Below are 19,398 nucleotides of genomic sequence, written 5' to 3' on the forward strand. Positions count from 1 at the left end.
TATTTTCCAACTACTGATCTTTCCTCTTTGCTCCCAACCTTTGCATTCCAGTTGCCAGTAATGATCAATACATCTGATTCTGAAAGCTATGCCACCAGTATTTTAAATACCAGCAGGGTCACCCATGGTGGACAGGTTTCAGATGAGCTTCCAGATGAAGACAGACTATGAAGAAGGAGTGATGAACTACTTCTGAATAGTTAGTCACTGAAAACCTTATGAATAGCAGAGAAACCCTGTTAGATATAGTGCTGGAAAGTAAGCCCCTCATGTTGGAAGTCACTCAAAATGCGACTGGGGAAAAGCTGCCTCCTCAAAGTAGAGCTGACAGTGATGACGCAAATGGAATAAAGCTGCGGGAGAAAAGCCCGCGGGACCTTCATTTTCTGATGGGGCACTACTCAAAATGAAGAGAAACAGCTGTAAACATCCATTAATAATCGGAACATGTACTGTATGAAGTATGAATCTGCGAAAATTGGAAATTGTCAAAAATGAAATGGAACGCATAAACATCGATATCTTAGGCATTAGTGAGCTGAAATGGACAGGTATTGGCTATTTTGAATCTGACGACCACATGGTTTACTGTGCCGGGAATGACAAATTGAAGAGGAATGGTGTTGCATTCATTGTCGAAAAGAACATATCCAGATCAGTCATGAGGTACAATACTGTCTGTGATAGGATAATATCCATGCGCCTACAGGGAAGACCAGTTAATACCACTATTATTCAAATTTATGTACCAACCACTAAAGCCAGTGAGGGCAAAATAGAAACTTCTTGGTTGTTTTGTTGTTAAGCGCCATGGAGCTGGTTCCGACCCATAGCGACCCTGGATAGGGTTTCCAAGGAGCGGCTGGTTAGCTTGAACTGCCGAGCTTGTAGTTCAAACGACTTTGCAATCTGCTCTGGCTGTGGCCCAAGTGCCTGAGGGCTTTTACTGAGAAAGACCTTGTGCTTGTTCATAGCAACCAAGCCTCACTGTACGTATGCAGCCTGCCTAGGGCCCAGCCACATTCAGGAGGCGCTTTAGTCAGAATCAACTCAATGGCAGGTGGTTTGGGTTTGATTTTTGGTATGTAAGCTCAGGACCAAGCCTTAATCAGTGGGCAAGACAACCCCTATTCGGGATTGCCTTGAGTCAGAATGACCCAGTGGCACTTAACAACAAAGAGGTACCACGAGTCCTGGACTGCTAACCACAAAGTTCGCAGTTCAAACCCACCAGGGTAGCTATGAATTGGAACCAACACATAACAAAACAGGGACAATGGGAGTAGAAATGAGGTGAGTTCAAAAACTCACACTCAATGAGAGCCTCACCGAACACGGTCTTGGCTCCAGTCTTGCCACGGCTCCTGTGGCTCTGTGGGATGGAAACCCAGACTGGGGTTTCTGAAGCTCATATTGTGAGTGTCCACCTGCCCAGAGAGCCATTGAACATAGCTCCGGCAAGAACGTCACCAAGGCGAGTCTCTAGTCCAAACCTGTTTCAGGACTTATACTGAATCATCTTGGAAAATCCTTTCTGTTGGCTGGCCACCATGAGGGAACCAGTTTCTGGAGAGTTCCAGATGAATGCAGCGAGAGCCTGTAGCCCGGTATCTCAGATTTAAACAACAGACATTTGTTCGCTCATAAGTCTGGATTCTGGGCAGGGCCCTGCTCTCTTCGAAGACTTTAGGGGAGGTTCTTCCTTGCCTCTTTTGACCTCTGGGAGCCCTGTAGCTGTTCCCTGACTTGTAGATGCATCCCTCCAATCTCTGCCCCACCTTCCCACGCGGGTCTACCTTCTGTGTACCTTCCTTCTTTTATAGAACGACACTCAAATGACCTCATATTAATTGATGACATCTTCAAAGGCCCCATTTCCAAACAGGGTCATGTCAGGACTAGAACTTCAGCGTATCCTCTTGTTAAAGTCAACTTCTAACATCTGGTTCAGCGGCCCCAGCCTTTGGTGCTGACTGATCCTGTTGCATGCAACCTGCCTCCGGCTACATGCAGAGACAGCGAAGGTACCAGGTGCCTTCTGCAGACCTCTAGGGGCCAACGTCCTCAGTGAAGGTCTGGCCAGAAAGGGAGCCACCAGGAGGACACTAAGGGACAAGCTTGGAGGGAGAGGGTTTTCTTTCATCTTGAGAATACAAAAGGTCACTCCTGTTAGAAGAGCATTCCTGTTTTATTTTCCCTTGTGAGATCTGCCTTTATAGCACCACATTTTATTCTTTCTTTCAGCAAAATGGATAAAGAAAATTTAAATGTGAAGATACCCATCCTCAGTTGTTCATACGATAGGTCATTTTACTGAAGAAGGAGGAGGAGGAGGTGAAAAGTGGAGGAAGTGCCCTCTTTGACTCTCCGAGTTCTCATTCCAGGGTCCCCTCTGGTACTGCCCTGGATTTACTCAGTCCCAGGGTCTCCAGGCTTTGCCAGGAAGAGCTTGCCCAGACCCAAGCCCACAATCTCAGGCTCCGGGTGGAGTCGTGTGAGCAGATGGAGCCTTCTTCTTGCCTCCAGTCACTACATCAGAGTGGCCCATGGAGGAGGTGGCAGCTGGGAGATCCCAGGAGGCAGGTCCCTGACACGAGGGGCCTCTCCTAGTTCTGAGTGGACACCTTGGGGCTTCCCAAACATGAGAATGAAGCTGCCTGCAGGCTACACCGTCATTACCCCATGGTACTCTCTTACTTGTGGCTAAATGTAAGTCTAACCACATAGAATTGGCATTCTTGGTGATGGCCTTGACAATTTGCAGAATGCCAGTTACCACCTTCCCTGACTGACGAGGACAGACAGACAGCTATTGGCTTCATGATCCCAGGCAGATCCAGGGCTGGATGAGGTGTGTGTGTGTTAGAGAGAGATCTAGATGGTGCCCACTATGTCTGGGGGGAAGGGGTCCTTGGTGACTCAGGCTACATAAAGACCGGGGTGTGGGAGAGAGAGTTTCAGCAGGAGATGGGAAATGGCAGGAAAGTTCAGTCTGAATTTTACAAGGACAGAAGGAAGTAACAATTTAACTGGATCACAATTTGAAAGCAACAAACCAGATAATTGGCTTTAAATGGGATCATAGTATGTTGTGGATTGAAAATATTATGTCCCTGTAGGCTCAGCACTGGACTGCAAACCACAAGATCAGTGATTCAAACCCATCAGCTGCTCCTCTGAAACCCTATACAGGGTCAGCGTCGACTGGACAGCTCTTAACAACAACAACATACGCGCTGGAATGCTAACCCCTGTGTTCACAGACATACCCCTATTTGGAAATAAGGGGTTCTGGGTTATGTTAATGAGGTCATCATTCATGTAAGGTGGGTCCTAAACCTAATCACTGAGGTTTAAGAACAGCAGAATAGACACAGAAGTGAAAACACACTGGGGAAGACAGATGCCATATGAGGACCCGTAAGGAATCAAGGAGCAGCTGGGAAGTATTGACAAGGAAGGAACCCACATGGCCGGGACCCCAAGGTAGACTTGAAGCCTCCAGAACCATGAGAAAAGAAATTTCTGTTTTTAATCTTGTGGTGTTTGCATTACTACGGCTGTAAGACACCAAGATATAGTGAAAGAAGAAAAGACAGACTGGAAGACAAGAGGAGAATCTGCTCACTTCAGTCCTGGGAGATGCTGGGTCTCCTTAGATGCTTGGTCTCATCAAGTCTGTGGTTCCCATGCGCATGTCAGAGCTCCGCCTCCAAGCACGCAGTTATAACTGCCTTGTTATAACTTGAATGAGTCTGGGGTACCCAGCCTGGTGTCTGGGGGCCACTGATGAGCTGGTTGCTATGACAACTCCTCTTCCTGAGGGGCTGGGGGACTGATCTTGCTTGGTAGAAGGGCTACCACGCCTCGCCTAGGGCCACCATGAGCCCCAGATACGGCTGGGGGAGGGGTAGACATTACTGAGGAATGTTCCCCAGGTTGGGGTCTTTCCACAAGGAAAATGGTAATCAATCGTACCTCTCTTGGCTTGTCCCCACACTCAGCTGGTAAGAGGTTGGAGTTCTTGGTGTGGCGCGTACACCCCATGCTGTACAAGGGTGGAGGACTTCCAGAAAGGCCACTGAGAGGCCTGAGTTGCTGGGCATCAGGGTTCCAACTGGGCAGTTTGGACAAAAACACATCCCTCAAAGCCCGCCACTTGTCTGCTCACCCGAAGGTGACTTTCTCTGTGCTGTGCAGCAGAGCTAGGTACATCTCAGAAAAGGTTTGTGCATCTGAGCCATGTGTCGTGGGGCTGTACCAGGTCCCAGCCCAGCGGATGCCCCAAACACACTGTGGGGAGCCCTGGGGGAATCGGCCCCCCAGGGGAATCAGCCCCACATGGAAGGCCTCATCTTTCTCCCGCAGAGCAGCTGGTAGTTTCGAACTGCTGACCTTAAGGTTCGCAGCCCGATTCGTAACCACTACGCTACCAGAGCTCCTTCATAGCACCTGACATATGGGCCTGGCTTCAATTGTAACCTGGCTATATGACCCTGGACACCTCCCAAGGGCACAGTCTAGCATCTGAGAGGTTTTCACCCAGAAATATGACTGGTCCTCTGCTGATGCAGCAGAAAATCACCTCTCTAATCTGCATCTAAAGTGGCAGTAGAGTGGCCTGGGCCTTGGTCAATGGAGCTTCCTTGAGATCCTTGCCCTTCGATGACTACTTCTTCCTAGTGAGAGAGAACACCCAGCCAGCCCTGTTCCTGCAGCCCCCACCAGGAGAGACCACAAGCCCAACTGTTCATCCCTTCTTTGCACAAAGGGTACTCGGTCCTTCTATGGAGCAGAATCCACAGTACGGACTCTGTTGTTGTTTGGAGGAGCCTCGAAGAACATGTGCCCAGCTGTTGGCATGACCACTTCCGGGCAAGGTGGATGGGAAGAGGTCGGGGGTGGGGGGAGGAGGGTATGCAGGTGGCTGGGGGCTCTGAGTCCTGTCCTGCCACCCCCCAGATTCAGTTGTAGGAAGGAGAACCTAAGTTCAAGGACAGTATGGTTGGGGAGCTTGGCCTGCCTTCTACCCCCACCCCTCATCTGTTCCCACAGACAGGACAGGAGACAGTGTGGACACAGGGAGAGTGTGGGCCTGGAAGAGGAAAGAGGGGGCCACTTCCAGCTCATTGAGTTGCCTGTGAGGCCATCTGTGGGGGCTCTAGGGGCTGCCTGGAGCAACAGCAGGAACGTGGTATTCTGCAGGCAGGTGCAATGGGCCTCCCAGGGAAAAGTGCTGTCTCTGAAGCATGCTCACAATGACAAAGGACAACCTGTCCAGCCTGTCATCTGTAAGACTCCCTGGGGCACGTGGGCATTCACTCAATCTTCTCTGGATATCGCATGGACAGTGTCTCAGCAAAGTCCATCCTGCTCTGTGACCCGGAAGCCCTGCTGGCTCCTGACTGCTCACTCCATAGCACCAGGGCCCAGATCCCAACTGTGGGGCAGGGGCAGCACATGGCCATCACTTCTAGGTCCTCTCCAAGCTCTGTTCACGAACATCCACACTCTCATGTCACTTAGGGAAGGATCAGGACCTGTCTGTGACCTCCCTCCTTCCCTGAAGCCCCTCCCAGAGCAATGCAGGGGGCCGATGCCTCCAGTGCCTCCTCACTATTAACTGCTCATCAAGGTTGTTTCCCGCATTAAGATGCCAACCACGTATTTACAATGGGAGCATTTCACATCCCGGAGCACAATAATGGCAGTGATTAAACTCTGATTCAACTCAGGAGCCTCAGCGTCTGGCTCACGTGCTAATTCTTGAATAGAGTGGGTAAGGCAACGTGGTGCCTTCTGCAAGAGATGGGCCAGCACCTGGTTTCCCTGAGGAACCACTGACCAGACCCCTAGATGGAGGATGTTCCATAGCAGGTGGACGTGGTGCCAAGATGGAGTCATCTAGAAACCAGGGTACACTCGAGTGACCAGTCAGGGCATGCAGGGCCCAGAAGACAGTGGGGCTGCGATTCCGGGCCAGGCCGACCACAGGCCTCATGGGTGGCAATGGCCATTGCCCTAATAGGTTTGCTGCTGTTGAAGCCCGGTCTCAGCCTGACAGGACCACAAATGGCCCAAGGTGCCCTGGTCAGAGGCTGTCCCAAGGTCAGGTTCACAGTAGATTAGATACCAACTGACCTCAAATGCCAGGACACTGCTTGGCCACCATCTCTGGATACTAACACAGAACTCCAAACAAACATACAAAAACCCCAAACTCGTTGAGTCCATTCTGACTTGAAACGACCCTACAATACAGCGCAGAACTTCCCCATAGGGTTTCCAAGGCTGCAATCTTTATGGACTCCTAGAGTGGCACTGTAAGGAGCCCTGGTAGTGTAGTGGTTACGAATCGGGCTGCCAACCTCAAGGTCAGCAGTTTGAAACTACCAGCTGTTCTGCGGAAGAAAGATGAGGCTTTCTGCTCCTGTAAAGATTTACAGCCTCAGAAACCCTGTACAGGGTTGCTATGGGTCGGAACTGACTCCACGGCACATAACCACCACCACCATGGTGGCACTGTAGGATCTGTACTGGACTGTGAACCACAAGGTTGGCACTTCAAACCCACCAGCTGCTCCTCAGAAACCCATGATCACTGAGTTGGAACTGACTCCATGGCACTTAACAACAACAATCTTTACTGAAGGAGACTGCCACAGTTTTCTCCCAAGGAGCCACTGGTAGGGTCAGACCACTGATCATTCAGCTAGCAGTGGAGGTGCTTTAACCATGGTGTCACCATAGTTCTTATTAACATAGTCCCACCTGCCCTTTCACTTGGCCTGCCATGACCCACCTGGTCTCCATGAGGCATGGCCTACCTCTGCCAGACACTGAGCCCAAGTGGGGAGCCTGGCTCTCAAGGCCCCCCTCCACCCAAGCCGAGCCTATACTTTATCACCATATTCACTCACCGGGCAGGATGCAGGGGTCCTCTCCCTGGCCCTGCAGGGTGCCCCAGGCTGGCATTGTTGCTGGCTCCACCTCAGCTGTAGGGTGTGGTGAGTCGGTTCTGGCACTTTCTGCCATGGCCCTGGATTCCAGTCCTTCAGACATGGACTTGGGGCTCCACAGAGGGTAGGAGATACACTCGAATCCACTGTGAGGGAAACGATATGCTTGACTCAATCCATCCTGTGACCCCTAACGGCGGGGGCGGGGATGGGGCAGGAGGATAGTGGCCTAGGGCTGGTTAGGGTGTCAGGGTGAAAGGCCACTTTAAGCCTGTTGGGGCTACGTGGTTATGCATTGTCCGGTCAGTCTCCGGTCACGCCCATCACACTGAGACCTAGGAAGAGGTGGGACTCCTGGTGGGGAGTGCAGCTCGCTGGGCTGGAAAGCAGAGCTGCTGCCTTCCTTATTCCTGCAACCCATTGCACCGCCTCTGCGCATGCCCAGCGGGTTGGCGGTGGCGGGCAGGCCTGAACTGTGGTGGAGAGGGCTGTGAGCGCCCTCACAGAGAGCACAGACCATGGCGTCATACTGGCTGTCCTGTGGTTCCAGTGGTTTCTGACTCCGGCTGTGAGGGTTAGAAATAGAGGTCGCAGTGCAGAGGGGCTGAACATGACTTCTCTCGGGGGATCTGCGGCTCAGGCCATGCCTCTGCCTCAGAGCATAGAGCTCCCAATTGGAGGTCTGAGGTGAGACAGCTCACAGAGGTGCCAGATTCTGAAACCCAAGAACCATTTCCTCCCTTTTGTTTGAGAAGCATCTAATATCCCCATTTGTCATAGCCAAAGACAGCCCAGCGCTTTGGAAGAAGGAAGAAAAGGATTGAAACGGGGCTCAGGAGTCCCTGGGTGGTATAAACAGTTTGTGCTTGGCTGTTAACTGAAAGGTTGGAGGCTTGAGTGCACCAGAGGCACCTCAGAAGAAAGGTCTGGCAATCTCCTTCTGAAAGGTCACAGCCATTGAAAACCCTGTGGAGCAGTTTTCTACTCTGACATACTGGCCTTAGTCAAATGAGCTCAAAATTAACTGAGGAGGTATTTTAACTTGTAAAACAATTTGGAGGTGTCCTAATGCCTCTCACATCTAATCCTTAGAAATCTGAATGCTGATACACATGCTGATAGCCATCATGTATTACTAAAGGGGCCCAAGTGGCCAAGTGTAAGACTGGGGCGACCAAATCCAGCTCTGCCCGATGGCCTTGGACAGCCTAGATGACTTTGACCAGGACATGCTTCGTGGTAAAACTAGATTGTTGTTGTTGTTTTTAAGTGCTATCTAGTCAGTTCCAACACATAGGGTTTCCAAGGAACAGCTGATGAGTTTGAACCACTGCCCTTGAGTTTCAAACCAACCTTTCAGTTCAGTGCTTTATCCTACAGAACAACTGGATGGTGAAAACGAATAATATTGATGTAATGAGAGGCATTCGGGGCTGGAAAGCCCACCTCATTCCTAAATTCTATGATCAGGTTTTGAAGAATGATAAAGAAAACGGTTCTCTGGGAAGGAAAAGAAAGAAAGAAGGAAAGGAGGCCGAAGAGAAACAAGGAAAGTAGCAGGGAGGGAGGAGGGCGTAAGGAAGTTGTTGGTAGGAAGAAAGGGATGCTGGGAAAACAGGGAGAGAGGGGAAAGTGGGAGGAGGGAGGTTAGGAGAGGAGGCAGTCTTGGCAGGGGAGGCGGAGGGTAGGAGGCTGGAGGGGGCAGCTGGCCCTGTGGGAATCATTCAGGGGCTTGGGCAAGTCAAGCTCCACAGGAACACATGCTTTCCCAAGGGTGGGGGCCGGATATCGAGCTGTGGGGAGTGGACCCACGCTACCCCCTCACACTTGACTGCCAAGGAGAGTTGAACTGCCACGTGGGTGAGGGAAGCCCTGGGTAGAGAAACATTCCACAGCATTCCTTCCCTCAGCTAACAGGGCCCCCACAGGCCTCCCACTACGTCCACTGTCCTGGGGCTGCTGGCATCACTCACAATGGTGTCAGGATAGGAGTCTCTTTGTCACCTGCGTCCACCTTGAAGAAGCTGATGTCGGAGTAGATCGGGAGCTGCACATATCGGACACCTGCAGAGATCCTCAGGATCCGGCCCCTCTCACCTTCCCAGGAGAGAAGAATGGTACACAATTCGCTTAGGTAGGGCTGAGGGGGTGCAGCAGATGAAGAACCAGGCTCTGGCCTTTTACCCGAGCAGCCTGAGCTGGCCCCTGGCTGTCTCAGCACAGGTCAGGGCCCCAAAAAAGAAGAGCTCCTAACTCCACTTGCTGGTGAGGACCTTGTGGGCACAGTCCCTGGTCTCTGATCCCCCATTTCTGGGCCTCAGGCCTCCGGTGCCACCTCCTGCCCTGGCCCATCTCTCTAGAGGGCCTCTTCCATGGCCAGCCTCATGGTGTCAAACCACGCTGCCCGAAGCTGCACGCTGGCTAAGGAGGGACCCAGTCCGGTGGTCACTGTTAGTCTTTCTTCCTATCTCCTGCTTTGACCCTGAGGTCCCATACACCATCAATGGTGCCCAGTAATGTTGCTGAATGGACCAACACCTCTAGAGTCAGCTTACTGGGTACAGGCATCTAGCCTTGTTACTCCTGGGCCTGGAACCTGACAGCAACCCCAGGCATGGGCACCAATATCCACTGTCCCAGGGGACATCAAACACACATTTTGCTAGGCCCTTCTGGGAGCACGTGGAGGTGGAGATGCTAGGCTCCTGGCCCACAGAGGTGTCTGGTCACAGCTAGAAAGGTGTCCTGGGCAGTACATGGGGTGCTTGGGCACTGGGAATGAGAGGCAGGACAGGCGTGCCCAGGAGGGGAAGGAGAGGGAGGCAGCTCCCAGTCCAAAGGCAAGGAAGACCCATGGAGCTGATGCTGAGCTTTGGGGCATTACCAGACTCAGATGGAATTGGGGTGTGGCAGGGTTCTGTGAACTTAGGATACAAAGTCCAACCGAGTTCCCACCTGAGGCTGGCAGTGGAGAGCACCAGCTTTGGCCTGGGTCTTGGACCCAAGGGGCTGCTTCTGATGGTGGGTGGTAAGGCCCTAGGTTCACCCCCAGTGTCAAGGCAGGGCCACATGGACGCTGTGAGGCTCAAGGTCCAATCGGAAGGAATGGTCAACAGGCATTGTGGACCACTGCCACCAAAGAGCATCACTGTTCTGCCTCCTACGTCATTCAGGTATGGAAAAGGAGATACTGGGCAGATACTGGGAACACTGTTGACTTGAAAGGAAAAGGTTCCACATATGGTATGGTAGCACAGTGATTAAGCATTCTGCTGTGAACCAAAAGGTAGATGGCTGTATGAAAAACCAATCTCTGTTTCTGTCAAGATGGAGTAACTGAGACCTCCTTACCCTCTCACGTGAAACAACCAGAAAAACAGATACAATGCAATGAAAGAACTGTTTCCAAGATAGTGGACACAAGGCAGCTAAGGTCAGCAATCCCTGAAAGATGACTGAAGGAAACCAAGCATGTGAGTTTAGTGAGCACCTAGTCGATGCTCTGGGAGACTGCCAAGGATTCAGTGCAGAGAGGGGAACTGAGGCAGAGCCAACAGACACCCTCAATGAGGAGACAGCTGAAGATCTGGGGAGACTGAGGCACACGTTAGGAGTTCTAGAGTTCAAAGGACAGAAGGGCAGAGAAGAAAGTCGCACAGAGAGAGGACTCTGGTATTCAGGTGGGCACAAATCAGCGCAGGGAATGAGGGGACCATACCAGACTGGGAACAGAACCACCAGGTAGGATTGGAGGGAGCAGGGTCTGGGCGCACACAAGGCTAGCAAGAATGCCTGACCCCACCAGCCAGACCGGAAGAACTCAGAATTCATGGGCCCTGGCTAAAGCACTAACAAGTAAGTGTCTTTACCTTAGCAAGAAGGAATAATTAGTCCTAACCTAGGCACTCCTCCAGACCTGCCTAACAAGTCATAAAAGCAACCTGAAAGGATCAAACTGTCTCCAAGTAACTGAACTATATCCCAGAACAAAGCTCAAGAATATTTATAAGAATACAAAAATGCCCAGCACCCAACAAGGTGGAATTTACAATGTCTGGCACCCAATTAAAGATGACCTGGCATGCAAAGAATGCAGAAAAGTGTGGCCCATAATGAGGAGAGGAATTAACCAGATTGAAACGGATCCAGAATTAATGCAGATGTTAGAATAAGCAGAAAAGGGCATTAAGAAAGTTAATGTAACTGTAGTCCATGCAGTCAAAAGTTAAGTAGGGACACACGAGATAGCAAACAGAGCAAAGCAGAACTTCTAGAGATGAAACCTACAATGTGTGATGAGATGTCTCTCAGCAGATGAGACATTGTAGCAGGAAAGGTTTGTGAACTTGAAGATCTAGCTATAGAAATGATCCAAAATGCAACGGGGTTGGGGAGGGGGGGAGAAAAAGGGACTTCAAGCAGCTGTGTATATGAATACTTGGGGTCCCCAAAGGAGAGGTGGGAGAGGCTGTGACAGAAAAATCATTTGAGAAAGAATGGCTGAAAAACTTCCAAACTTGAGAAAAACCTATAAACCTACTGATCCAAGAAGCTCGATGAACCAAGCTCGAGAAACATGAAGTAAATTACACTGAGTCTGCCATAATCAAATTTCTCAACATCTTTGATAAAGAGGAAATCTTAAAAGCAGTCAGAAAAAAGAACATGCTTGGTAGAGAGGAACAAAGATAAGGATGGCAGAATATTTCAGATCAGAACAATGCATGTAAGAATGGAACATCTTTAAAAGTTCTGAAGAAAAAACTACAACTCTCTACCTGGCAACATAGCTATAAAAAAATGAAAGTGAATTCCAGATGTTTTCAGGCATTCCAAAGCTGAAAGAATTCATCACCAGCAAACCTGAACTATAAGAAATGCTCAACATTAAGTCCTTAAGACAGAAGCAAAAGAAAGCCCGAAATCTAGATCTACAGAAAGAAATGAAGAAAACTAAAAATGGTAACTGCATGGATAAATAGATGTTTTCTTTTTCTTTTTCTTAAATATGCTTTAAACAGTGAATGACTGTTGAAACAAAATCATGAAGTATTATGAAGCACATGATGGTGGTGGTGTGCCGTGGAGTCGGTTCCGACCATAACCACACTGTGTAGGGTTTCCAATGCTGTCAATCTTTCCTGGAACAGAAAGCCTCATCATTCTCCCACGGAACAGCTGGTAGTTTCCAACTGCTGACCTTGAGGTTAGTCGCCCGACTTGTAACCACTATGCTACCAGAGCTCCTTTATGAAGCACATAACATATGTAAAATAAATTAAAGCAACAGCCTAAACTTGGGAGTGGAGAAAAAGCAGTATATGATTGTAAGGTTCTTATATGTGTAGGCGATTGTTAGGTGTTGCTGAGTCACTCCAATTTAAAACACTGCCTGTCTTGCAAAATCCTCACATTGTTGTTAAGTGCCGTCAAGTAGGTTCCAACCCATAGCGACCCTGTATAGGGTTTCCGAGGGTGTAAATCTTTACGGGAGTAGAAAGCCTCATCTTTCTCCCGCAGAGCAGTTGGTAGTTTCAAACTGCTGACCTTCAGGTTCACAGCCCAACTCATAACCACTACGCTACCAGAGCTCCTTATTGTAGCCAGTGTTAAACCATCTCTTTAGGAGTCTTCTTTTTCACTGGCCCTCTGTTTCACCAAGCATGATGTCTTCTTTCAGAGACAAGTTCCTCCTGATAACATGTCCAAAGTATGTGAGACAAAGTCTTACCATTCTCACGTCTAAGGAACATTCTGGCTGTACTTCTTCCAAGAGATTTGTTTGTTTTTCAGGCAGTCCATGGAACTTTTCATATTATTTGCCAACACCATAATTCAAAGACATTAATTCTTCTCTGGTCTTCCTTATGAATTGTCCAGCTTTTACATACATGTGTAGCTGCTGTTATTGTTAGGAGCTGTTGAGTCAGTTCCGACCCATACTGACCCTGTGTGCAAGAGAACGAAACACTGCCCAGTGCCATTCTCATAAGCATTACTAAGCTTGAGCCTACTCTTACTGCCACTGTGCCAATCCATCTAGTTGGGAGTCTTCCTCTGTATCTCTGGACCTTCCACTTAACCAAGCATGATGTCCTTCTCCAGTCTTCCTGATAATATGTCGAAAATATGAGAGACGAACTCTTGCCATCCTGGCTTCTAAGGAACACTCTGGCTGTACTTCTTCCAACATAGATTTGTTTGTTCTGCTGGCAGTCCATAGCACTTTCATTCTTCTGCAACACTATAACTCAAATGCATCAATTCTTCTGTGGTCTTCTTTATTCATTGTCCAACTTTCACATGCATATGAGGCTATAATAGTACCATGACTTAGGTCAGGCACACCTTAGTCATCAAATTGACATCTTGGCTCTTGAACGCTTCAAAGAGGTTTTTGTGCAGCAGATTTGCCTAATGCAATACGTTGTTTGATTTCTTGGCTACTGCTTCCATGAGTGTTGATAGTAGATTCAACAAAATGAAGTCTTTGATAACTTCAGTCTTTTCTCCATTTATCTTGATGTTATTTTTGGCCCAGTGTTGAAGATTTTTATTTTTTTCACATTGAGGTGCAACCCATACCGAAGGCTATGGTTTTTAATCTTCATCAGTTAAGTATTTTGAGTCCTCTTCACTTTCAAAGAGCAAGGTTGTATCATTTGCATATCACAGGTTGTTAATGAGTCTTCCTCCAATCTTGATGCCATGTTCTTCTTCATATAATCCAACTTCTCAGATTATTTGCTTAGCATACAGATTGAGTAAATATGGTAAAAGAATACAACCCTGGGACAAATCATTGTTCTGTTAGAACAACTGCCTTTGGTCGTTCCTCATGAGCACAATTAAGTGTTCTGGAATACTCATTCTCTGTAATGTTGTCCATGGCTTGTGATGATCCACACAGTCAAAAAATACTCATTCTCTGTAATATTGTCCATAGCTTGTCATGATTCACACAATTGAAAGCCTTTTCATAGTTGGTAAAACACAGGTAAACATCTTTCTGGTATTCTCTGCATTCAGCCAAGATCCATTTGACATCAGCATTGACAGCCCTCATTGCACATTCTCATCTGAATCTGGCTTGAACTTCTGTCAGTTCCCTATTAATGTACTGTTGCAGCTGGTTTTGAATTATCTTTAGCAAAATTTTACTAACTCAATTTATATTCTGTTGGGTCACCTTTCTTTGGAAAGAGCACAAATATGGATCTCTTCCAGTCAATTGGCCAGGTAGACATCTTCTAAATTTCTTGGCATAGATATGGGTGCCTTCAGTGATGTATCAGTTTGTTGAAATATTTCCATTTGTATTCCACCAATTCCCAGGGCTTGTTCTTTGCCAATGCCTTCAGTGCACCTTGGACTCCTTCCTCAGTACCAGTTCTCTTGATTATATGCTAGCTCTTGAAATGGCTGAACATTGTCCATTGCCTTTTAGTACAGTGACTCTGTGTATTTCTTCCATCTTTCCCCTCCTCCCCCTTCTTGTGTATTGCCCTCCTCCCTAGCACCCAAACTATCCTGTGTCTATTCCCTATCCTGTGCTCCACCTTCCCCTCCTTCCCCTCACCCCATTTCCATCTTCTTTTGATGCTTTCTAAATCATTCAATATTTTGTCCATAAAATTCTTCAGTGTTGCAAATCAAGACTTGAATTTTTTGTGTCAGTTTTTTCAGCTTGAGAAGTGCTGAGCATGCTCTTTCTATTTGGTGTTTTAACTCCAGGTCTTTGCATATTTCATTATAATACTTAACTTTGTCTTCTCAAGCTGCCCTTTGACATTTTCTGTTCAACTCTTTTACTTCCTAATTTGTTTTAGCACCTCTATGCTGGAGAGCAATTTTCAGAGTTTCTTCTGACATCCATTTTAGTCTTTTTCTTTCTTTTTGGTCTTCTTAATGACCTTTTGCTTTCTTTCTATATGATGTTCTTGATGTCATCCCACAACTCTTCTGATCTTCAATCATTAGTGTCTAATGAATGAAATGTGTTCTTGAAATGATTTCTAAATTCAGGTGGAATATGTGCAAGGTCATATTTTGACTTTCATGGACTTGTACTAATTTTCTTCAGCGTCAGCCTGAACTTGCATATAAGTAATTAATGACTTGCATCATTGAAGTGATTGAAAATATCTTGTCTTGGGTCAGGTGCACCTTAGTTCTCAAAATGACATCTTTAATCTTGATCACTTTCAAGAGTTCTTTTGCAATAGATTTACCCAATGCAACACCCAGTGCGAAATAAAAAATCGTTTACTTATTGACTGCCACTTCCATGATTGTGGATCCAAGCAAAATGAAATCCTTGACAACTTCAATTTTTCTTCCACTTATCAAAAGTTGTTTATTGGTCCTTTTGTGAGGATCTTTGTTTTCTTTACACTGAATTGTAATCCACACTGAAGGCTTTAGTAGTTGTCTTCATCAATTAGTGCCTCAAGACCTCTTCACTTTCAGCAAGCAAGGTTGTGTCTTCTGTATATCACAGGTTGTGAATGAGTCTCCCGCCAATCCTGATGTCATGTTTTCACATAAGTCCAGATGCTTGAATTCTTTGCTCAGCATGCAGATTGAATAAGTATTGGTTGTTGTTGTTATGTGCCGTGGAGTCAGTGCCAACTCATAGCGAACCTGTACAGGGTTTCCTAGGCTGTAAATCTTTACGGGAGCAGAAAGCCTCATATCTTTCTCCTGCGGAACAGCTGGTAGTTTCGAACTACTGACCTTGAGGTTCGCAGCCTGATTCGTAACCACTACACTACCAGAGCAAGTATTGGTGGAAGGAGACAATTATGGACCACACCTTTCCTGATTTTAAACCATTCAGGATCCCTTTGTTTTGTTTGAATGACTGCCTCTTTATCTACATCCAGGTTCCTCATGTGGACAATTAAGCGTTCTGGAATTCCCATTTTTCACAATAATATCCGTAGTATTTTATGATCCATATAGTCCAATGTTTGCCAATGAAACAGAAGTAAACATCTTTCTGATGATCTCTGCTGGGTTTGAACTGCCGACCTTGTGGTTCGCAGTCTAGCGCTTAATGCTTTTGACACTGATCTTTTTGTATTCCATTTTGTTTTTTTATGATTTCCAATGGTTCTACTTGCATACTTTGTCTATTCCACATTCTGATTATTAATGGATGTTTGCAGCTGTGTCATCTCATTTTGTGTCACACCCCCAACAACAAATTAAAGTCCTGATAGGTTTGCTCTATCCACGTCACTAAGCTTGCTCTACTCTGAGGAGGTACCTCTTCCCCAATGATTTCCTAAGTGCCTTCCAATCTGAGGTGCTCATCTTCCGGCATTATATCAGCCAGTGTTCTACTGCTGTTCATAAGACTCTCAGGAATAAATTCTTCAGAAGTAGATTTGTTTATTCCTTCTTCCCAGTTGTTCTTAGTTTTGATGCTTCACTGAAGCTGGTCTACCATGGATGACCCTGCTGGTATTTGAAACACCAGTGGCTTAGCTTCCAACATGACAGCAACACACAGCCACCACAGTAGGACAAACTGACAGTAGGACAAACTGCGGTAAAGTGGTACTGTTGTTGTTGTTAAGTGCCATTGAGTCAGTTCTGACTCATAGCAACCCTGTATAGAGTTACTGAGGAGCGGATGGTGAGTTTGAACTGCTGATCATGAGGATCAAACTGACCTTGAGGTCAAGTGCTTAACCTACAGCGCCACCCCAGGACTCGGACTTTGTGCTAAGTTAAAGATGTAAACTCTAAAGCAAATAATAGCATAACAAAAGAAAGTGTTCTAGCTAATAAGCCATCAGAAGAGATGAAATGAAATCGTTAACAATACAATTAATAAAAGAGAAAGACAGAAATTGAACATAAAGAGATAAAGAACCGATGGGCCAATAGAAAATCAGTACCAAAATGTCAGGCTTCAATCTACTCATATCTAAACTGTAAGTAGTGTAAACTGTTTCATTAAAAAGTAGAGACATGAGATTGGATACAAATGTAAGACCTAACTATGTACTCCCTTTGTGAGCTAATGCGCCAGACTGCAAAGCCATTTGAACTGCACGGTTGGCGGTTCCAGCTCACCAGTATTCATTCCTTGGAGACCCTATGCAGGGTCGCTATGGGTCGGAACCGACTCGACGGCACTTAACAACAACAATGTACTCCTTACAAAACAAACAGACGAAAAACTAAACCATGCTTTAAATATAAAGACACAGATAGTTTAAAAGAAAAATTATGGGAAAAGATACATCATATTAACACTAGTCAAAAGAAAGCTAGGGTTACTGTACTACTATCACAGAAAGTAGATATAAGAGCGAAAACTGCTACCAGAGACAGAGAAGGTAATTTCACAAGGATAAAGGGTCAATGAATAAAAATGGCTATAACCACCCTAAATGTTCATGCTCCTAATAACAGCTTTAAAATACATGAAGCGAAAAACGATAGGCTTGAAAGCAGAAACGGACCAGCCCACAATTATACTCTGCTATTAAAAGCCCGGCTCTCGATAATACAGTGAACAGACAGAAAATCAGCAGAGATGATTCAACATGAACACTACCAACAAAAACTGACCGGACTGACCATTTATAGAACACTCTACCCAACAAGCAACCCTGGTGTAGCACTGTAGGATAGATAAAATTGATTTGACTCACAAGGCTAGCAGTTAAATTCACAAGCAGCTCCTTGGGAACCCCATACAGGGTCACTATGGGTTGGAACCAACTCGATGGCCCTTAACAACAACAACTACCCAACAAAACTCATGTGGGTCTCAATTGCACAAAAAAACATTTACCAAGATAGATCGTGCTCTGGGCCATAAAAAAAGTCTTGATACATTTAAAAGGATTCAAATCACACAAAGTATCATTGTAACCACACAGATTTGAGGAAGGATACAGTAACAGAAAGATCTCTGGAAATTCCTTCAAGTATTTGGACACAAAACAATACAATTCTAAGTATGCCTGGGGTCAAAAAGAAATCCAAAGAGAAATTAGAAAGTATTGTGAACTGAAATGAAAGCACAACATATTGCCATTTGTGGATGCAGCTGAAGCAATATTTGGGGAAGTTAGAGCATTAAACATCTGGAACTGCAGGATAAGCACTGGACCACAAAGTTGATTTGAACTTCAAGGTCGGCAGTTCAAACCCACCAGCCACTCCTCGGAAATCCTATATGGGGTCACTCGCTAATAGTCAGAATTGCCTTAATGACATTTAACAACAGAAAATAAAAACCTGAAATCAATAACCTTAGCTTTCACCTTAAGGAAGTAGAAACAGTAGTATAAATTAAGCCCCCAAATAAGCAGAAAAAAAGGAAATAATAAATAACAAAATAGAAATTAAAATTAGAAAACAGAAAAGAATGGAGAAGTCAGTGAAACCAAAAACTGGTTGTTTATCCAGGATGTATATAACCTTTAGCCAGACTAAACCTACTGCCATCAGGCCGATTCTGACTCACAGTGACCCTAAAAAGGGTTTCTGAGTCTGTAAGTCTTTATGGGAACACACAGCCTCATCTGTCTCTCAAAGGACAGCTGGTGGGTTTGAATCACCAACCTCTCCATTAGTAGCTCAAAGCTTAACCCAAAGCACCACAGGGCTCCTTTTAGCCAGACTAGGAATTCTGGTGCGGTGCCGTAGAATAAGCCCGGGGCTGCTAACCACAAGGTCAGTGGTTCAAACTCACTAGTTGTTCCTTGGGAACCCTATGGGCTGGAACCGACTCGATGGCACTTAATAACAACAGCGAGTCAAGGGAAAAAGAGAAAAGACACAAATAATTCATTTTAGGAATGAGAGAGGTGATACCACTACATTAAAAGGATAATTGTTATTGTTATTGCTATGTGCCATATTGTTATGTGCCATAGGGACCCTGTATAGGGTTTCCAAAGAGTGGCTGGTGAGCTTGAACCACTGACCTTGTGGTTCAAATGACTTTGTAGTCCAGTGCATTAGCCCACAGCACCATACCAGGACTCCAAAAGGATAATTGTTGTTGTTAAGTACTGTGGAGTCGGTTCCGACTCATAGTGACCCTACACAGGGTTTTCCAAGGCTGTAAATCTTTACGGGAGCAGACCGCCTCATCTTTCTCGCCCAGAACCACTGGTAGTTTTGAACTTCCGACCTTGAGGCTAGCAGCCCGATTCGTAACCACTACGCTACCAGAGCTCCTTACACAATGGAATGGAATAGCACTCAGCAATAAAAGGCAATGAAGTTGGATACATGGATGAACCTTGAAAATATTATATGACGTGACAGGAGCCAGACAGAAAAAGAGAAGCCACTTTAAGATTTCATGTATCTCAAACTCAAGAAAGTGACAGGAGCAGTTCAGTGGTGTCCTGGACTAAGTGACAGGAGCAGATCAGTGGTGTCCTGGACTAAGTGACAGGAGCAG

The 19,398-nt window shown here is 46.5% G+C and overlaps 1 protein-coding gene across 1 annotated transcript in view; it reads right to left on the reverse strand.

Moving 5' to 3' along the window:
• MORN1 (MORN repeat containing 1) overlaps positions 1-19,398 on the reverse strand; it is a 112,384-nt gene that overhangs the window by 36,894 nt on the left and 56,092 nt on the right. Inside the window, exons 10-11 of the mRNA XM_006871778.1 lie at positions 8,933-9,056; positions 6,921-7,105 (exon numbers count right to left, since the gene is read on the reverse strand). Coding sequence (XP_006871840.1) covers positions 6,921-7,105; positions 8,933-9,056 — 309 coding nt within the window. The remainder of the gene's footprint in view (positions 1-6,920; positions 7,106-8,932; positions 9,057-19,398) is intronic.

Source organism: Chrysochloris asiatica, unplaced genomic scaffold (genome assembly GCF_000296735.1).
Source record: "Chrysochloris asiatica unplaced genomic scaffold, ChrAsi1.0 scaffold00173, whole genome shotgun sequence".
Taxonomy (NCBI): domain Eukaryota; kingdom Metazoa; phylum Chordata; class Mammalia; order Afrosoricida; family Chrysochloridae; genus Chrysochloris; species Chrysochloris asiatica.